The following is an 18,771-nucleotide window of genomic DNA, read 5'->3' as shown; positions in this document are numbered from 1 at the left end:
TTGTCTTATTACTTTACGCAGTTTAAAACTAGCCGCAGTAACTGTTGACTGTCAGCGGCTGACTTCCTTTTCCTGTGTCTGTGTCCACAGGGCCGAGTCAGCCTGTGTGGGCAGCAGGGAGGATGCACTTTAGGTCGGGAAGAGTTGCTTGAGGCTCTGCTGCTACTGTACCAAGAGTGCACCTCCCCAGAGCTTATGAAGATTCATCATGTGGCAAACTTTGTCAATAAGTGTACGCATACATTTTGCACTTGTAGGATTTCTTAACTTGTTTATTTTCTTATTTATTCTTTCTCATTATTTTTCAGTTACATAAGAGTAGAGTCGGTCTGCATTACATCACTTGATGTATTTGGTTCAGCTTTTTTATCCTGTCTATTGATGTTTTGTTGTGCTGTTGTTTTCCGTGCAGTTGTTATTTTTAAAGGTCTTAATACTTTTATTCTGTCTCTAGTTCATTTGTTTTACAGTGTGAAGTGACGTCCTAAAATGAGGTCACTAAGATTTAGTTTTCAAAATTAGCAACTAATGCCATAATGGTATGTTATTTGCTATACCAGAGAGATAGAATTTATATAATACTGAAACCAATATTATGTGCATGTAACCGTATATGTCCAGGGCTGAGTAAATCAAGTTTTACGATATGTTTGACAATACCTTGATGACAATAATTTAGGGTCGACTATTGGATTTTTCAAAAAATATTAACACAATGACATTTATGATAAATAATCATTAGTAATGACTAAGTGAGTAAAAGCAGATAATAGTACCGCCAGAACAGTATGGTCAGTCTAGAAAATTAAATTACTTCATTTAAGATTTTCAAAACCAGGATAAGACAGCACTTACAATATTAGAATATCCAAAATGTAAGATGATATCTATTTCATATCACACTATCACTATAATATCAATATATTTTCCAGCTTTATATATCTCAATAGATTTAGGTTTTAAGTGTGGTATGTTTACAGTTTTACATCCCATTTTTTTTTTAACCTCATTTCTCATTGACAATGGATGAAAAAATTTTGTGTGTTTGTGAAACAGTTTCTGAAGTGGTCTCAGAGCTGCGGGCCATGCAGCCTGCTCTTCCTGACTTTGAAGTGCGTGCAGTGGTGGGTCGTGGTCGCTTTGCCGAAGTCCAGGTAGTCCGGGAGAAGGCCACTGGCGATGTTTGTGCACTGAAAGTCATGGACAAGACAGTTTTATGCACTCAAGACAATGTAAGTAACTACTGTAACAAAACACTAAAATGTAGACAATATATTTAAGACAGTTGTTCACCTGCTTTTTTATTTTTAATAAATCATTTGGCATTGCCAGGTGACAGGCGATGGCATTTCTATATTTACTGGCAGAGAAAACACAATTAAAAATAATAAAATGAATGATTACTGAATTTCATTCAGCAGATTCAGTTCCAGGGTCTCGGTTTTGTGCATGTTGATTCACTGTCTCACTGTCATAACCTATTGGGAAACAAAGCCATTGTTATTGTTATTACTAACGCGTGTGCTTTTCCTGCTGTTACTAGTTAAAATTTCTGCTCTGAAGGCCCGTTTTGTCTGAGCATTTCTTTTAACCAGTATCAACTTATGATTTAGGGATTCCTGAAGTTCACTGATGACTTCAGACACATTTCATATAACCATCAAATAAGCATTCAAATAGACTAAAGATTGCAGTCTGAAAAAGGCCCACTGGAGGGTGCTGCAGGGTTGAATACAACACAACAAAATCTTGGTACTTTATTTCACAGCTGTGCTCTCTGGCATGTGACTAATAGAACAGTCAGAATAGTACATGAGCGGTAACAGGAAGGGATCTGAAGTGAGCAATACAAGGAACAACTTGTATGAACAAGAAATGTTTTGTTCATGCCACCTGTGACTACTTGGCATAATTTGACAAAATAATGTCCCACTTATAAAACTAGCAACATCAACTAAAGCCAAGAAAGGAGGGCATGAATTATTATTGTCAACGTGTTTGATATGTACTTTAAGATCTCCCACGATTTAATAGAGAAAATTACATTTAAACCCCCTTGACGCCTCATACATAGTGGCTTCTCAGTGTGTTAGATGAATGAGTTCATGTGGCTCAGATTATTAATTTGTGCAGCGCTGCTGTTGCATTAATTCAATGTATATAATATGCTGATGGAATACCTTTTTTATTCTTCTCAGGTGGTTTTTCATGAGGAGGAGCGCAGGATCTTAGCTCTGAACAGCAGTCCCTGGATCCCGCAGCTTCTCTACGCCTTCCAGGACAAAGAACATGTCTACCTGGTGAGACTGCAGGGTTTTTTTCCTGATGTACGATGCATACATTTCTCCTTGTCAGAAGAATGTTTTAAGGGTCATTTGCAAACTGCCATGGGCCATAGAGGAGTAATTGGGTAATAAACATGTCAAGCAAATGGCGCAAACTATGCAGTGGCGTGGATATGCTTTACATTTTAATACCCAGGGTCATAGTAGAGGCCTTTATGTTGTAGATCTGCAGGTGCTTCAGTTATCAACTGAAGTACACTAACTGAAAAAAATGATGCCACTGTGGGCCTTAGTTTAAACACTGTTGAGGGAAGAGGGGCTGTTTAAAATGCATTTTTTTGTATTTTCTGAGTAAAGTCCTTGCACTAAACTGAACCAAATCAGTCAATTCACAAACGATAGCACCAACCATGGTATGGTTGGTGCTATGGTATGGTGTTTGATGTTAAATATCCATGATCTTATTTTCTAGGAGTGGTCTATCTACACAGAAAATAACATATTATAAAGGCAGCTGTTTTCAGTGTCACCTTTTCATGAGTTGCAGGCATATTTACTCAAAACCTTTAATCAAATTTATTTGAATGAGCAGAAACCTGTGTAGTAGCAGGAGCATAGGACGATCTTTAAAGCCATCAGGTTAAATAAATCTTATTTGGTGTATCAGTATTATTGGTTTACAGACAGTTGTGTTAAATTATTATTTTTATTATTTTTATTACATTTTTCTCCCAGTATTTGGAGAAATTTACCTGTTTGTAGGAAGCAAGTGTCACCACTGAATTTATTCCGATAATGTTTTGACCCTCAGGCCTTTTTTAAAGATCAACAATCTTTGATCTTGAAGTCTACTGCTAGTGATCAGCACCACTACAACCTATACTGTGTTACTTTTCTATATGAAATATCCTTTTTTGCCATCAAAGCCACAGTTAGATGAGAAAGAATAGTTAAGATACATTAACCTTGTTGAACTCAAAAAGGACAAACAGAGGAAATACCTCAGTCAAAACTAAAAGAAATCCGCCAACCACTACAGACCTGCCAACTGGGCCCAGCTACTGTTGTTTAAAAATGTCTTCAATATAAGCGAGTTTTCTGCTTCTACACCCACAATGTCTTGTTTTCTATCCTTATACCTGTTTTATGCACACGGAGTACAACATGGGTTATTTTTAAAGAAAGCTAAACAGGAAAACCTTATTGGAAAGTGTCACTTTTTTCCATTTTCTTTCCCAGCTGTGGTTTTCAGAACGCGACTAATAAAACAGTTCAGATCAGTCAGAATAGTGTATGAGCTGTTACAGGAAGAGATCTGAAGGGAGGACTGAAAGGAACAACTTGTATGTAGAAGAAATGCTTTGAAGCATGTGTGTGTGTGTGTGTGTGTGTGTGTGTGTGTGTGTGTGTGTGTGTGGGTGTGTGTGTGGGTGTGTGTGTGGGTGTGTATTGGGGGGTGGTGGTGTAGTTATCCTCTTTCAGAAGTGGGAAAAAAAAAAAATCACCTTCCAGCAACTTCAAAGTTGTGTTGTGTTATCATTTTGGCCTGCAGGCTAGCCACAAGTACAGCCAAGAGTCACCAAGGTTTTACTCAGATTAACAACATTATTCAGTGCTGGCAACAAGACGGGAGGTGCTGCAGTCTTATGGCCTTGCCTTTGTTGGTTAAATTGTGATTTTTTTTAGCTACTTGCACTGAAAATCACACTGTCACATTCTAGAAACTGTGAAAAAAATGTGAGAAAAAACATGACAGTCAATCTGAGCTAATGTTTTCCTTAAGCCTCCCATGTATTAATGAAAGATGAAGGACCCCTGGATCTCCACTTATTATGGATATATAGAATTAATAGATTATCTTCTTCTTTGGCACTGGTTAATCAGGTTGCCAGGCAATTTTGCCCAAAATATTAGTGTCCTTCTTATAGTCTAATCTTCACAGGGGCAATTTGAGAGTGTCACAGAATGTCCTGTATCATGAAGGCTGTTAACCTCAAAGGGAATATGTTTTCTGGGATGACCTGTCAGACTGGCTTTGGGTGCGGAAAAAAATGTTGTACTTATACTGCCCTTTGTTTTTCTTTCGCCCACCTGCTCCTTACACCTTCCTTCATGCCCCCTGCATGTCTCCATTCTTTCCCCTCCTCTCCTTTCACTCCCCTTCTGTCTCACCCTGGTCCCTAACTGAGCATGGAGGAAAATACAAAGCATCCATCTTTATCCGTGTGTCAGAGAGGCACCCAGTCTCCCTGTTGCTAGGTAACACTAGAGAATGCTCCTGTTCATTCAGACTCGCCGACCATTCATGCAGCAGGGGCTCTCTTGCCTGTTGTGGCTGTATGGCTGCCACCATATAGCTCAAATCAGCCTGACCAATGCCTTTCATCTCACGATGCAGACAGCAGAAAAGAGAATTTGAGTCAAACATGAGTACGGTTGATTTGTTGATTTGTTTTCCAAAACTTTAAAGATGCTTAATAAGATTTTGTTGTTGTTTTGATATGTTGCTTTGACCGCAGACACGTCTTGTTTTAGCTTGTGATCACAGACACACAGGTATGTTGCCGGTATTGTTTGTGCATTTTTAGCTTTTAAAGACCAACCCTTTGACTGCAGTATCACAGATAAATCTGCAATAGTAATCAGTGTTACATAACTGAATCTATAATGAGGAGATCCAGCCTATAAGCTTAAGCTGAATAGAGCTTTGATGTTAGCTCAAACACATGTGGTCCTACACTTGTTTTTCTTTCTAAATATAGACCTATTTATAGGCATTCATAAATGTTTCAACAGCCATGTAATACCTGCTCATTTATATCACACACAAACAAACATTGGAATTGCAAGTAGTTTTACACTGCCAGTTTCTGACTGCATACAAATGTGTCTTCAGGCGATGGAGTACTTGCCTGGAGGCGACTTGATGTCACTGCTAAACCGATACGAGGATCAGTTTGACGAGTCCATGGCTCAGTTCTATTTGGCTGAGCTGGTAGAGGCCATTCATGCTGTCCACCAACTTGGCTATGTCCACAGGTAAGAAACCAGCCACTGAGTACGACCTCTCAATGATAAACGCCTGACATTCAAGGCTTTCAGGAATAACATAATTACATAAATGGGTCCGGAGATCCGAAGTTGGTACCTGTGCTCTTAGATCCTCACTAAATGTCACTCTTTGTTTGCCTTTTGTTTTCACTGGAAGGCCAAATGCACATAATTCAGGAAAACATTAACTGGACATGAGAAATGTAGCTTTGTAATTTAACCTGGAGCACTCTGTGTGATGTTATGTAACAGAAAAAACACTGCTGGAGTTTACAAATGTATTCCATTATCATCAGAGCGGTAGACATATTAGAGTACTCAGGCAACAAACAGCTCTGTAAAAGCAGTATCAAATCCCTTCTAAACTATCCGCTTGCAGAGATGTCAAACCAGAGAACGTTCTCATCGATCGCACTGGTCACATTAAGCTGGCAGACTTTGGATCAGCTGCCAGGCTAACTGCTAACAAAACAGTAAGTAGATTACAGAGTTTGCTCTATGTATTGACTTCAGTGTGCTTGACGGTGACATCATCTTGTTTTATTGATGCGTTTCCAGGTTGCAGCTCCCACAGTGCCTGTTGGGACCCAGGATTTCCTCTCCCCAGAGGTGCTGGCAGCCATGAATGGGGGCTCTCATAGCACCTATGGGGTTGAATGTGACTGGTGGTCCCTGGGGGTCATAGCCTATGAGATGATTTATGCCAGGTCGCCTTTTTCTGACGGCACGTCCACCAAAACAATCCACAACATCCTCAACTTTCAGGTACACAGACTACCATCTTGTTTGTACTGACCAGGGCTGAGTATCATTTAAAACATACCAGTTACGATACCAATACCCTTAAAGTCATACCGATACTAAAAGAGTCCTTCATTTGATACCTTTTTCTTTTCTTCATTTGATACCCATCATGTGAATGGAAGCATCTGTATAAAATGCCACAATATGTCACACGTGTGTAGTATAGCCATACCTTTGAACATTGTGGCGGCATCTCGGCATGCTTAATTGCCACCACGCTTGACCTCGCCACACCACAGACAGTTTGGGGGGGTAGCTTCTGTAGCAGGCCTATCACACATCACAATCAAAGAGCGCTTGACATGATTTGCTTCAAGCAAAACCATACAAAATAGTCTTTTTGTTTTCTAGATCTGGGTAGAAAAAGAACTGAATGCAGGTTATTGTTTGAGTGGTGAAGTTTTTATACCACTTGGTTCTGGGTTATTTCTGTCAATACCTTACCCTTACCGTATTGGTTGTGGGGGAAGCTGAGCAATGGGAGGCTGTGGCTCAGGAGTTAGTGCAGATAGTCCACTAATCGGAAGATTGGCGGTGTGATTGGCTGTACCGGTTGTATGTGTTAATAGTTACTGAGTAGCAGGTGGCACCTTGTATGGGTGAATGTTACATTTAGTGTAAAACCGTTTTGAGTGGTTGGAAGACTAGAAAGGCATGACACAAGTGAAGGTCCATCTGCAATCCATTTGTGTTTGATCTGTAATTGTTCTACTATTACCATTCCCAGTAAAATCAATGAAAATATGCATTCTGATTTACCTGAAGTAATACCTGATCACTCATCATGGAATAACTCCTTGTCCATGTTTTTTCCCCCCAGCGTTTCCTAAAGTTTCCGGAGCAGCCGCGGTCCAGTAAGCAGTGCGTAGACCTGCTGCAGAGTTTGCTGTGTGGAGCCAAAGAGCGACTGGGTTTCCAGGGACTCCGCTGTCACTCTTTCTTCTCCAGTGTAGACTGGAACCACTTAAGACAAGGTGAGGAGATCCCTCTCCCTCGAGACTCTGTTCTTCTGTCTTTCCAGCGAAAATGCTCAGTTTAGCTTGAAATGACAGTGTCACTGTAACTATGTTACTGGGTAGATGATGTACGACCAGTTGTCAAATATTAATGTTGTTTATAATATACCTAAGTGTACTGTGTGCATGTGGTTGCACATAGACAACAAACAGCTATTGCGTTGCCAGTGGTGCTGTCGGTAGTAAAATAATGAGATTCTGTGTGCTGTTGGCAGTAGGCCAGCTCTTTCCTGAGGAGAATGGGAGGGAGGCAGAGACAAGAAGCAAGGCAGACAGGAGTAAAGATCTGCAACTCATCTCCTTCTCAACAGACGCAGCACAAATCTTTTACGCTAGCGACAGCAAGACACGCTCTCTGTGGCGGAAATGCACGTGCGTTTTGTTAGACATTGTTGCCATCAAATGTGAGCTGAATGACAAAGAGTTTGACATTTTCACCTGACCAGCTGTGGGAAAACACGCCCATAACAATCACATTATTGGACATTTTCAGTGAAGCGTGGTCACATTAAAGAACCGCAGCTCGACAGAGGCTCTGTAATTCACACGTGTAGCTGCATGGCTGAGGAGTGTTTATTTTTTGTGCAGAAAACCTTGTGTCCTTAGACGAATAAACTCCTTTTTCTGATTCTGAAGTGATTATCAAACATTGCTATGCTGGTCATTTCCTCTGAGCTGTTATCCATTTATAATGTCCCTATCAACGCTGAATGTTAATGACTCTGGTTGCTTGTTCAAAATCCTCAGGGTCCCCAGCAGACTGTTATACAGTGTTTGCAATGCAGACACTTTTTGTGCCTGTGTTAGTGTGTTAAAGAAAATATTTATTGATTTTTTTTTTTCAAAATTTAATTGTAATAAGTTTTTGACTTTGATTAGTAAAAATCAAATAGAAAAAAGAGAATCACATACATAAATGTTGAAAATAAGAATTATAGACCTGGTTTATTGATTAACAGTCACAGACAGAGCTTTATGCTTCAGCTTTGGCTCCAGCTGATTAGCTTGCTCTGCTGCAGTGAGGGAGAGCGAGTGTGTGTATGAGAGAGAGAGAGAGAAGGAGGGAGGGAGGGAGGGACAGAGAGGCAGCATGTGCATCAACGCGCGACTTACCGCACTCTAGGCTCCCACAGCTCTGCTCCGTTCCTCCTCCCTTCCTTTCTCTCCCCTTTCTCCTTGTTGTGTTTTTTTTGTTGTTGTTTTTTGTTTTATTTTTTCCTACTTTGTTTGGTGCTGCTTCCTTTTTTTTCCTTGCCCTCTCTTACTCCATCCTTTCTCCTGCAGTTCTCCCGCCTTTCGTTCCTGCGTTGCATGCTGAAGATGACACCTCTAATTTTGAGGAGCCGGAGCAGGCAGCCCCCCGGCCAGCCTCAGCAGCCCAGCGAGGAGCTCTGCCAGTGGGCTTCCAGGGCCAGGATCTGCCCTTTTTAGGCTGGTTCTTCAGCAGAGCGTTGACAACATTGGCCAAAACTGAGTAAGTGCTACCTGTTTACTAGATATTGCTGGATTTTTCTTTCAAGAGACAACACAGAGACCTCTTGCATACACCTCTCTAACACACCTTTGTTGGTTAAAGACCCCACACTACATTTGGCTGTTGTTCCGCCTTCAGACTCCTCATTACCACCGCAACAAATTCCAGGTAGCCTTGGTTCAAGTGATCTAGAGTGGTGCCCTGGGCAATTGGTATTGTGTCCCTGTCATTAGTGTTGTGCCTGTTGGGGCCAAAATGGGTTTTGGCCATATGCTGTGTCAGACAAGGAGCGAGGGAGGGGAGGGATCCCCCTGTTCTCCAGTGCTCCCTTCTTCTGATCCCTGTTTTTGTGCTTCGGGATCACACGTAGTTGATCCGATGCAGAGATAGATCAAATGAATGGACCAGAGGATGTGAGCTGGCGTTATCTTGCCATCGGCACTGATTGGTATGCGGCTGAGTGTGTCAGTGAGGGTTTGCTGAGAGGTGGAACCCCAGACACGGGCACACTCCCACCCTCGCTGCTGTTATTGTGCTTTCTCTGTTACTGTGCAGCATAATGGGCTCCTGATTTTTATAGCACGGATTTTGGGACTGTAATTATCCCAAATGGTGTTTGGCTTTTTAACCTCTGATAATAATGCGAGAGGATGGGTTTCATTTCTGTAGCCCCTTGGCAGTGCTCTTGCAGGTTAATGGTCCTGGAGACTGCGGACCATGACAGCAGCAGCACCAGAAAGGGACGAAAAAGCGTTAGCAGATTAGACAGGGAAAAGGATGAGAGCTCAGATTGGGGGAGAGAATCTATTTCTATGGTTACTACCGTGTTTTTTTTTTCTTCCCAGTCCCCACCCCCATCTTTACCCGTCTCATCTCCTCCTCTTATTTTCTCCCTCTTCTAATGTCTCTGTCCCTTGCTGTTACACCATCAGTCATCTGTTCATGGTTTTTAACTGGAGCCAGTCTTTTTCTTTGCTGCATTTGATTAAGAGGAGCTCAGAGCTCATAGAATGTGTCAAATTTGTGTGTGGGTGCATGCATATGCATTTACACATTCTTCATGACAATGCCAAAAATGAGAGAGAAATGAACCCAGAGCCAGGCATAATGAAATGCTAATCATCCGTTTTAGGGGTTTCTGTTATTCTGTTTTCTTTTTTTCTCATTCTGTGTGAACTTGTCTGTCTGACTCCTCATTAGTAAAACTCAACAGAAAAAAATCCCCTTAACAGCTTGTCTTCAATTTGTAAGAAGCTATGTGTGGTTTCGTGTCAGAAAATCATCTTTGAAGTATGGCTCAAATGAAGGCTCATAAACTTATGCCTTTTGATTTTCTGTTAAGAAATCTGCCCTTTTGAGGTAATATAGGACAAGTCAAGGTGTTTTGGAAATTGTATACTGTGTTCTCGCGTAAGCTGTGAGGATATCATTTTGTGATTGATCTGTCTGGTCAGTCACACTTTGGTCATGAGCAGAACATCTTGACAACCACTGACCAGATTGCCATTCATGGTTGCTGCCAGCTGGCCATGGTGTGGATATTCATTGTCCCCGGAGGATGATTCCTAATAATTTAAGTGGCCGACTGACTTTTCATCAGTGCCATGGTCAGAACGTCCCCTTGTTGTGGTATCTAATGGCCCTATTTCCGAAAAAGCCGTTGGTCTTTGGAAGATGATTCCTTATGTTTTTAATGATCCTCTCACATGTCTTTTTCTGCTGCCATCAGGCCAAAAGCCACGCTTGGATACAAGAAAAAATTCTTAAAGGAAAATTATTGTGTAAATTGCTGAGCCCATTTATGCCCCACAGAAGATAAACCCATTTTGTTATAGCTCCACACTCAGGACAAACTTAAAATCTTTAGCCTCAGCATTTGACTTAGACAAGACTTTGAAAACTTGCCCATATCATTTCAAATTCTTCTTATTATTAGGTTGTTGATTTGTATTTGGACTCTTTTTGTTATTTTGATTAAAATGGGCCCATTTAGTAGTTAACTACTTTGCACACATTGTTAGAATGAAATCTCAGCAAAACATGATTTTTATTGCAAAAAGCAGAATTAACTAGAAAAAAACTGTAGAGCGCAGATCTCTGCCAAGGCCAAATATGTCACAGCGTTAATAAAAGCAATATTTTATTTGTGTATCGGCCTCACAATTTGAATTTGCTCCAAAATTTCATGGGTTCCTTCTTGGCCCATGCTACACCTCTCCACTACGGGTGTAATGATACATTGATCTGGGTCGATATATAGATTCAATGATCAACGATCCAAATACATTGATACATATCATGAGCTGTAAGATATGCCTTTATTTTGGAATTCCCATGGCGCATCTGTGTCACCATTTCGACCCAAGAGCTCCTCCTTCCTGAACATTCAAATGGAAAGTAGCTGAGAAAAAGGCAAGGCCCCTGAATTTACTCAAATCAAAATCGTATTGTGGCGGACATTGTAAATCCAGCAAATATCTGATCTTTGTCCCAAAAATTGATATAATATTGTTTTGTAATGGAACTTATGATTTACACCCCAACCTTTCACCAAGTTTCATTACAATCAGGCCAGTGATTTTTCCATAATCCTGCTGACAAAAAAACCCAACCGAAAACAAAATCTTCCTCGGTGGAGGTAATAATTAGGAGACATCTCAGTTGCCTTTTACATCTATGATGGTAATTTCAAATGTCATTTTGTCCAGAGGTACCTTCGGACCAAAATGTGCTTAAATAAAAAGTTTTCACCCCATGATCTGGTGCTTAGGTTTTACATTCCTTCCTCAGGAACCATTTACTAATAACTGTATTTGGTCTGCTGTAAGGTATTTATTTAGTTATTAGTTTTTAGAGGTTTTTATTAGTTTTGTTAGCCTTTACTGCACAATTTCCTTGAGTCTCTGTCTCTCTTTGATTCTCCTCAATAATGCAGTTTGCACTGGCTACTCATTTATTTTTCCTCCACAGTACAGAGACATGACAACTACCGTATTCCTCAGCTAGGAGAAGAGTGGTCTGGCATTTTCTCTCTTGTAAAAACATTTATTTCCTATTTTGCCTACATGGTGTTTAGAACAGTAGAAATATTACCCATGCTTCCTTCAAAAATTGATATTTGTTCCAAATTAATTTAAGCATACATAACAAAAGGCAGGAGAAAACAGTTGGGGCGAAGAATGGTCTCTCCATACTCACTCAGAGTTAAAATTTCATCATGCTTTTGACAGTCTGAAGAGAGAACAAAGAGATTAGATAACTGAAAATAACAACTCAGTGCAGATTCCCCCCAGCTGAGGACGTTTAAATTGTCATATTATCTCTACAGTAGCCACCCTAAAACGATTCAGCTAAGCGCTGGAGAACTTTATGAATTTTGATGTCTAACATCAATTTTTAATTGGCAACAGATACAGCTTGCTGGAACGCCTCCTCATTTAATCTAGATTCCTGTGAAAAAGGCCGGTTGGGGTATTGCTGTTTTTGTCAGAGATGTGAGCCAAATCTGTGTGAGTGTTTCTCCTCTCTCACTATAAATATATATATGTATATACAGTATATATGTGCTGTATCTATGTGTGTGTGTTCAGGGGGATGTCTCTCGTTGCAGAGAGGCAAGGGGAGCAGTGCTTGCCTTTGTGATTATTTTTACCACTGTGACTCAGACTGAGTCAACTTTATTAAAGATCCTTCTGCTGTTTTTGTGAACTCATTCATACAGACCCATTCATTTATTTAGAAGACTCCTGTTCAGGGTAGAATTTTGATTTTTCTCTGGTCAAGAAAAGGGTGAAAAATTGACTGTGTTTAAAATTATTCCCAAAGAATCTAAACAAAATAGGACATCGCCTTACATAAACAAGAAAAATGAGTGCATTGGACTCACTACAGAGCTCTGTGTGGACCCACCCCAAGCCAAAGCATAGCCCAAATTCTCCTGTCACATTATTTTGTCAGGCAAACAGCAAATATTCCCAGGTCTACGCGGCTGTTTTGTCATGTCGCCTGTTTGCTCCTGAATGAACCGTGATGAACAGAGTATCCTCGGCTCGTTCTCACTTCAAAATGCTCTGTTGAATGTTTTCCTAACTGTTGTCAGTAGCCTCATTGTTGTGATGACTAGATATTTGTCAGAGTACTTTACTTATAAAGGAAACTGTATTTTAAGCTCTCGGTGTCTGTGGCTCATTTATGATGTGTGGGTGTTGTCTGTATTTCAGAAACATTAATTAAGCTATGATACTGTCTTGGCTTGTTGTAACTTGAAGTGGCTCTGTTTCATGATATGAGACTTTTACTTAGTTGATGTGATTTTAAAATTTGTAATATTTTGAACGTTCTCCACCTTCTTACATAATAGAGACATATTTTGAAAAATTCCATTTGTTTACGCTTTACATAAGCTTGTTTATAATTTGGTAGATGGCTTCTCCAGGCAGTCTAAGTATGGCAAAAAAATCATATTGTGGTTATTTTTGACAGATTTTGTGGTTGTGTGATAATGAGAATTTCTACATTTCTTTTCACTGCTGAGGTCTGTACGAGATTTGTTCTGATATCATTTTTTTGCCGTCCCAATAATGATTCTGATACCCGATATTGTTTATTGGCCAATACCAAGTGCCGATCAGATACCATTGTGTTGAGAAAAAAATTAAATCACTATATGCTACTAACCCTGGAAAGAAAAGCCTTGCATACTGTTATCTTTTACTGGTGGGACTTTCCAGTGCAAATTACTACTTATAAAGGGGCATTTTGTTTAAAGATTTGCAGACAGATTTGCAAACAACACCTTATGTGTAAGTTACTGTTTTAAAGCAGTAAAGAGTAGGAGGAAGTTTAATCTGAGTGGGAAACTACTTTAAAATGTATTGATAAGTTACATGCTTTTCGGGTCGCTTGTCATGTTGTAGCCTTTATATACTTATCTTTTGATTAAAAAATTAACCGTTATGCTCTCAATGTCAATTTTCCCCATGGTGTTAAACATATTAACATAACATATTTTTCAAGGTATTGTATCAAAGTTAGAAACTTTAGTTTTGTTACTGGAAATCAGTTGTTTTTGAGTATGATTTGTAGGCTGGGGCATCTCTATAGCACCACGATTCCACCATGTTTAACTGTGTGTTGTGACACATTTTTCCTAAAAATTGCAGTTCCTGCAATTTGGATATTCCTAATGACCATATCGACATTTCAATAATATTCTGATTAACTGTGCAGCCCTAGCAAAAAGTTCTGCAAAAAAATTCTGTTTAGTATTACACTGGTGATACCCTACACACAACATGCTAACCGTGTTATGTTGATGTTTTTCATGCTCTAAGTGCTTTGCCAATGAGACAGATTGTATTTGTGTTTTGCTTAAATAATATTGAAGAATATATATTCATGTTGCTTTCAGGTCAGTGTCTGCAGGCCTCAACTCTCCTGCGAAGACCAACTCCATGGAAAAGAAACTGCATCTTAAAAGCAGAGAATTACAAGAAACTCAAGACAAATGTCACAAGGTGAGGCTGTACTCTGAGCCATTTTATTTGTGTTTCAGTATTTCATCACAAGCCTTTTTGACAAAAATGTCATTCTTATTTTCAAATGCAAGAGCAGCTTTATCAGGCAAGACCACAATGGTCTGACTGGAAACTGTGAAACTGTATTTTTGTATTTCCATATTGTAGAACTTTGCTTTTCACCAAAATAATAATAATAATAATAATTCAATCATGGGTTTTAGTAGCAGATGTCCTGTGCTTATTCTGGCTGAATGGCTAAACATAGATCAACAGGCTTCTGGTGCTGCTGTAATAAGCCAAGTTAATCATGTTGTCTGTGCAACATAACAACTACATTTTGAAGCATTTTTATTTGTGTGATAAATGAAACATTTCAGTTATCATGAGAATCTAAGGCTGGTTTAAAACACCAATTTAGGTAGCTTCATATTTCTGCCACATTCAAAGCACCATACGTTACTGAACCAATTAACCTTTGAAAACCATTGAAAGTCAGCGACCTTCAGTGAAGCTGCAATGAAACTGGTAGCTGTGCTGTTCTCTTGTGGATTCAGATGGAGCAGGAGATCTCCAGGTTCCAGCGTAAAATGACTGACCTGGAGTCAGTGCTCCACCAGAAGGATGTGGAGCTGAAGGCATCCGAGACTCAGAGGAGCATTCTGGAGCAAGACCTCGCCACCTACATTACTGAGTGCAGTGTGAGTCTTAATAACAACTGCGAGCGTGTAGAATTGAAAAGAAGTGTTTAAACTTAATAAAACTTCTTCACAGGTTGTGCGTCCTCCACACTTAGAAAAAAATCATTATTGATTTGAACAAACAGCCGCCTTGAGTTTGTGTGCACATATGTGTTTGCAGAGCCTGAAGCGAAGCTTAGAGGAGGCACGTGTGGAGGTCTCTAGAGAGGATGACAAGGCCATGCAGCTGCTGCACGACATTCGCGAACAGAGCAACAAGCTGCAGGAAATTAAAGAGCAAGTATGTAAATCTTCTCATTCAAATGATCCTCTGTCTCCTCCCTCTCATCACGATAATGATGTGGTGCATTGGAGATTTTCTTATAAACACTTCAAGGTATTTATACTGAAAAATGTGTAGAGAAGGGGGAAAGCATGCCTTCGTACAGCTTCCACAAAGCCATCCTCTTATGTTAGGAGATTCGTCTACTTTCTGCAGTGTCGTCTTTACACTAGCATACCTGATAAAGCAGTAAGTGAAGCAGCAGGGAGATTATACTCTCTTCAGTGTGTCCCTGTAGCACAGGCAGGGCTTCCCCTCTGAGGACTCCCTTGTCCTCAACACTCATAAAGGTCATCCCTGCAGATGGCATCCTTGCAAGGTGCAAAAGTGTGGGAGACTTTGATCATTACTCAAGAGATATGCCCACCCTCCACCCCCAGTGGAATGACATGCAGTACTAACAGCTTTTAAGTCAACATTTATGATTCAAATCACAAATTAACCCTCATGAAACCTGAGCAAATTGTCCTGATTTCTTTCAGGAACATTGCAAGAAGGCAATGAGCAGTGAAAGAAGAATTGACCCCAGTATTAGTAAGAAATTAGTAAAAAGTACAACAAAGAAAATTACCCCCAAATTAATAAAAACAAATAATAATTAAAAAAAGAAATAAACAAAAAGTTATGAAAGACACACAAGACTCAGAAAAAGTGCTTAAAATTGAATGTTTTTGTAACATAATTTTAAATATTTAATTATGATAATTATAAACTTTTTCCCTAGACATTTTTCCCTAGCTTTAAAAAAGGCATGAAGTCTTTTGCAAGAAATCTGTAGATTTCTTGCAATTTGTGGAACATTTTTACTAAGTTGCTTCATGCCTTTTTTCCTTGTTTTTAAAAGAAATGAAAGGGTTAAACTTGAACCTTGAAATTTGTTTACAGGCAAGAACACTCAGCTGTAGGCATGGGACAATATGAAAATTTCATGTCACGATTATCCTGACCCAAAATAATTGCGGTTCATGATTTTATCCTAAAAATCACCAAAACACGCTTAAAACCAGAAATAATTCCACAACCAGAAACAATGGATCACCAGAACTGTCCGGAGACATGGACAACGATAAAGCAAAAAAGGACTAAATTACAGTGCAAAATTTAAAGGGGCTGATGGGATCACATTTCACTGGAGTTGTAAATTGTATAATGCCATATGACAAATAAATGATTGATTAATTAGAACTCTTAAAATTGGCACAAAAATATACTGGAATCACTTTACCTTGCATTTGGTTTAGAAACAAGTATCTTTTTAGTGAAGTTCCTTTTTTTTTAGTAAAATTCAAACAATCTTATAAAGCCTGACTTTTCAACTATTTGAAATGGCATTGTATCTTTTAATATAAAACAATCCAATTTCGTTGTTTTTTTTTGTTTGTTTGTTTGTTTTTTGAGCTTGGTACATACGCAGCCTGTTTTTGCAGTCTCTTTTGTTGTTGGTTGCCCAGCAGTCTCGTTGGACGCGGCTGCTGAACATGATTTTTTATGATTATGCTGATAATGGACATCTACCATGATCACTTTATTGAGATTGTCTTTTTTTTCAATCCATGCTAGATTTGAATATCACTCCATCCCTGCTCAGCGGCATGGACTAAAGCAGACTAAAGACATCTAGTGATCAAGACCCAATCAAGTAGCCTGATGTAACCAAATAAAGTTGTTTATTTTCTCATTCATCGGGTGAAAATCTTGATGAAAAATCAAATCAAAGAGTGAGGAGTTAACCAACATCAGTATCTCTGCAAACATTTTTGTAGATTTAAGCAGTTAGTTTCCCTTCTACTTGTAGTCTCAAACTTGCCAACTACAGCTTTAAGGTGTTATTTCTTGTTTTTTTTTTTTTTATTTTGACATTTTGTGTGATAAATAATCATTACTATAATAATAATAATAATAATAATAATAATAATAATAATAATAATAATAATAATAATACATTTTATTTGTAAAGCATTTTTAAAGGAACTCAAAAACACAGTACAAAAGTAAAAAAAAAGCAACATAAATATAATTATATAACACACAAATACACAGCAAACATATTGCAGACAACGTACAAAAAAATAAAATTACACTGAACAATCACTATAGTGCACTGTAGTTCCTTTAGATCACTGCACAATAAAATAGTGTCAGCAGATTAGCCAGGTATATCTCTGTGTAACATTGGCAGCATTTTTTGCCCTCGCTAAGAGCTCAGTTCCTCTGTTCAGCCTGTTCCAAACAAACTCCTGCGGCTGTTGTATCTTGTAAAAACTTGTACATAAAAACCTCCTGGTTGTTTTTTTCCAGACTAAATAGAACAGTACAACTATTGTGCTTAACTGGACTGCGTAAATGAGCTTCTTAAATGTTGGTATATGCTGAAACAACGCTTAAATAAAGAAATTTGTAACACAAAGAAGCAAAATGAATATGTGAATATGTCGTGGCTTATTGCTTGAAGATTTGTACAGCTTTTTTCTCACATCCTAAAAAAATATTTTCAAACGTAGCAGTTTTCTTTTATTGAGAAAGAAAAATACGTTACAAAAAGAAAAAAATCTTCTCACTTAGATGACAACAGTGACTTGTGTCCAGCTTGCACAGAATGGGTGTGATCACAGCCCGAAGTGATTGGGCAGGTTTCAAAATATGAATGATTGGGATGTCAATCAGAAGTTTACTGAGTTTTGTAAGGGCTATAAAGTAATATGCAAGGGCTTTACTGTAAGATGATCGTAGTGACTGTGAACTTTATGATTAAACTTGATGAAACATGCTCATGAATTTACAGTCAGTGTCTGGAGGACAGTTTTTTCCACATTGATGACCACTGTGTGCTGTCTATGGACTTAGGAGTACCATGCCCAGCTGGAGGAGATGCAGGTCACCATCAGGCAGCTGGAGGAGGACCTGTCAGCTGCCCGACGCCGCAGCGACCTCTACGAAGCTGAACTGAGAGACTCCAGGCAAACAAGTGAGGAACTCAAGAGGAAAGCGGTGGAGTACCAGCAGAGAATCCAGAAGGTGTGTTTGACCAGAGATGCTTATAGGTCACGTAATGGAAATGTGTGTCCGGTAACATGCAGAAGATTTACTTTTTGTCCCTGAAACATAGTATTGCTGATTGTCTGACCAGTGATCCTGGTAATATATTCCCAGAAAAGACGATGAAAATGACCCCAGGTGCCAAAGGTCACAGTTCAAAATCATTACTCAAATCATTATGAAACAAATGTAAAGGTCATATTAGTTTGTTTTTTTCTCAGACTCTACCATATGCTCAGAACAGCTGTGACATTATATTGTCTATGTGCTCAAAACAAAAAACAAGACCAGCATTTGTAGTATTATCTTTTGTCACTTATTTTTCTAGTGCAAGATCAACAACTTACAGGCAATACAACAGATTGCCAATAACATTTTGATTGTTTATCCCAACTAGTTTTGTTAGTGAATGGTATCCCTCCAGATAGAAGGTGACTATTGTTCCATAACAGAGATGATTTGCACTGTCTGCTTTTAAATTTTAAGATTTCTTCTTCTTCTCTAAACACTTGTAACATTTAACTCATATTTAATATTATAATGTAAACCACATTTTTTTGGTAGAC

At 39.0% G+C, this 18,771-nt stretch overlaps 1 protein-coding gene across 3 annotated transcripts in view; it reads left to right on the top strand.

The window, feature by feature from the left end:
• The window catches only part of cita (citron rho-interacting serine/threonine kinase a), a 52,926-nt gene that overhangs the window by 575 nt on the left and 33,580 nt on the right, over positions 1-18,771 (top strand). For all 3 annotated transcript variants that reach the window (XM_088085940.1, XM_088085922.1, XM_088085928.1), the window contains exons 3-14: positions 91-232; positions 1,057-1,232; positions 2,199-2,300; positions 5,182-5,324; positions 5,716-5,809; positions 5,895-6,101; positions 6,961-7,114; positions 8,441-8,630; positions 14,041-14,146; positions 14,704-14,847; positions 15,008-15,127; positions 18,014-18,184. In XM_088085940.1, the coding sequence (XP_087942066.1) occupies positions 91-232; positions 1,057-1,232; positions 2,199-2,300; positions 5,182-5,324; positions 5,716-5,809; positions 5,895-6,101; positions 6,961-7,114; positions 8,441-8,630; positions 14,041-14,146; positions 14,704-14,847; positions 15,008-15,127; positions 18,014-18,184 (1,749 nt within the window). The remainder of the gene's footprint in view (positions 1-90; positions 233-1,056; positions 1,233-2,198; positions 2,301-5,181; positions 5,325-5,715; positions 5,810-5,894; positions 6,102-6,960; positions 7,115-8,440; positions 8,631-14,040; positions 14,147-14,703; positions 14,848-15,007; positions 15,128-18,013; positions 18,185-18,771) is intronic.

The sequence above is a fragment of the Plectropomus leopardus genome, chromosome 2, assembly GCF_026936395.1.
Source record: "Plectropomus leopardus strain MGB_pleo_1.0 chromosome 2, ASM2693639v1, whole genome shotgun sequence".
NCBI lineage: Eukaryota > Metazoa > Chordata > Actinopteri > Perciformes > Serranidae > Plectropomus > Plectropomus leopardus.
The sequence above is the reverse complement of the archived record's forward strand: the minus strand, read 5'-3'. Positions and strand labels throughout refer to the sequence as shown.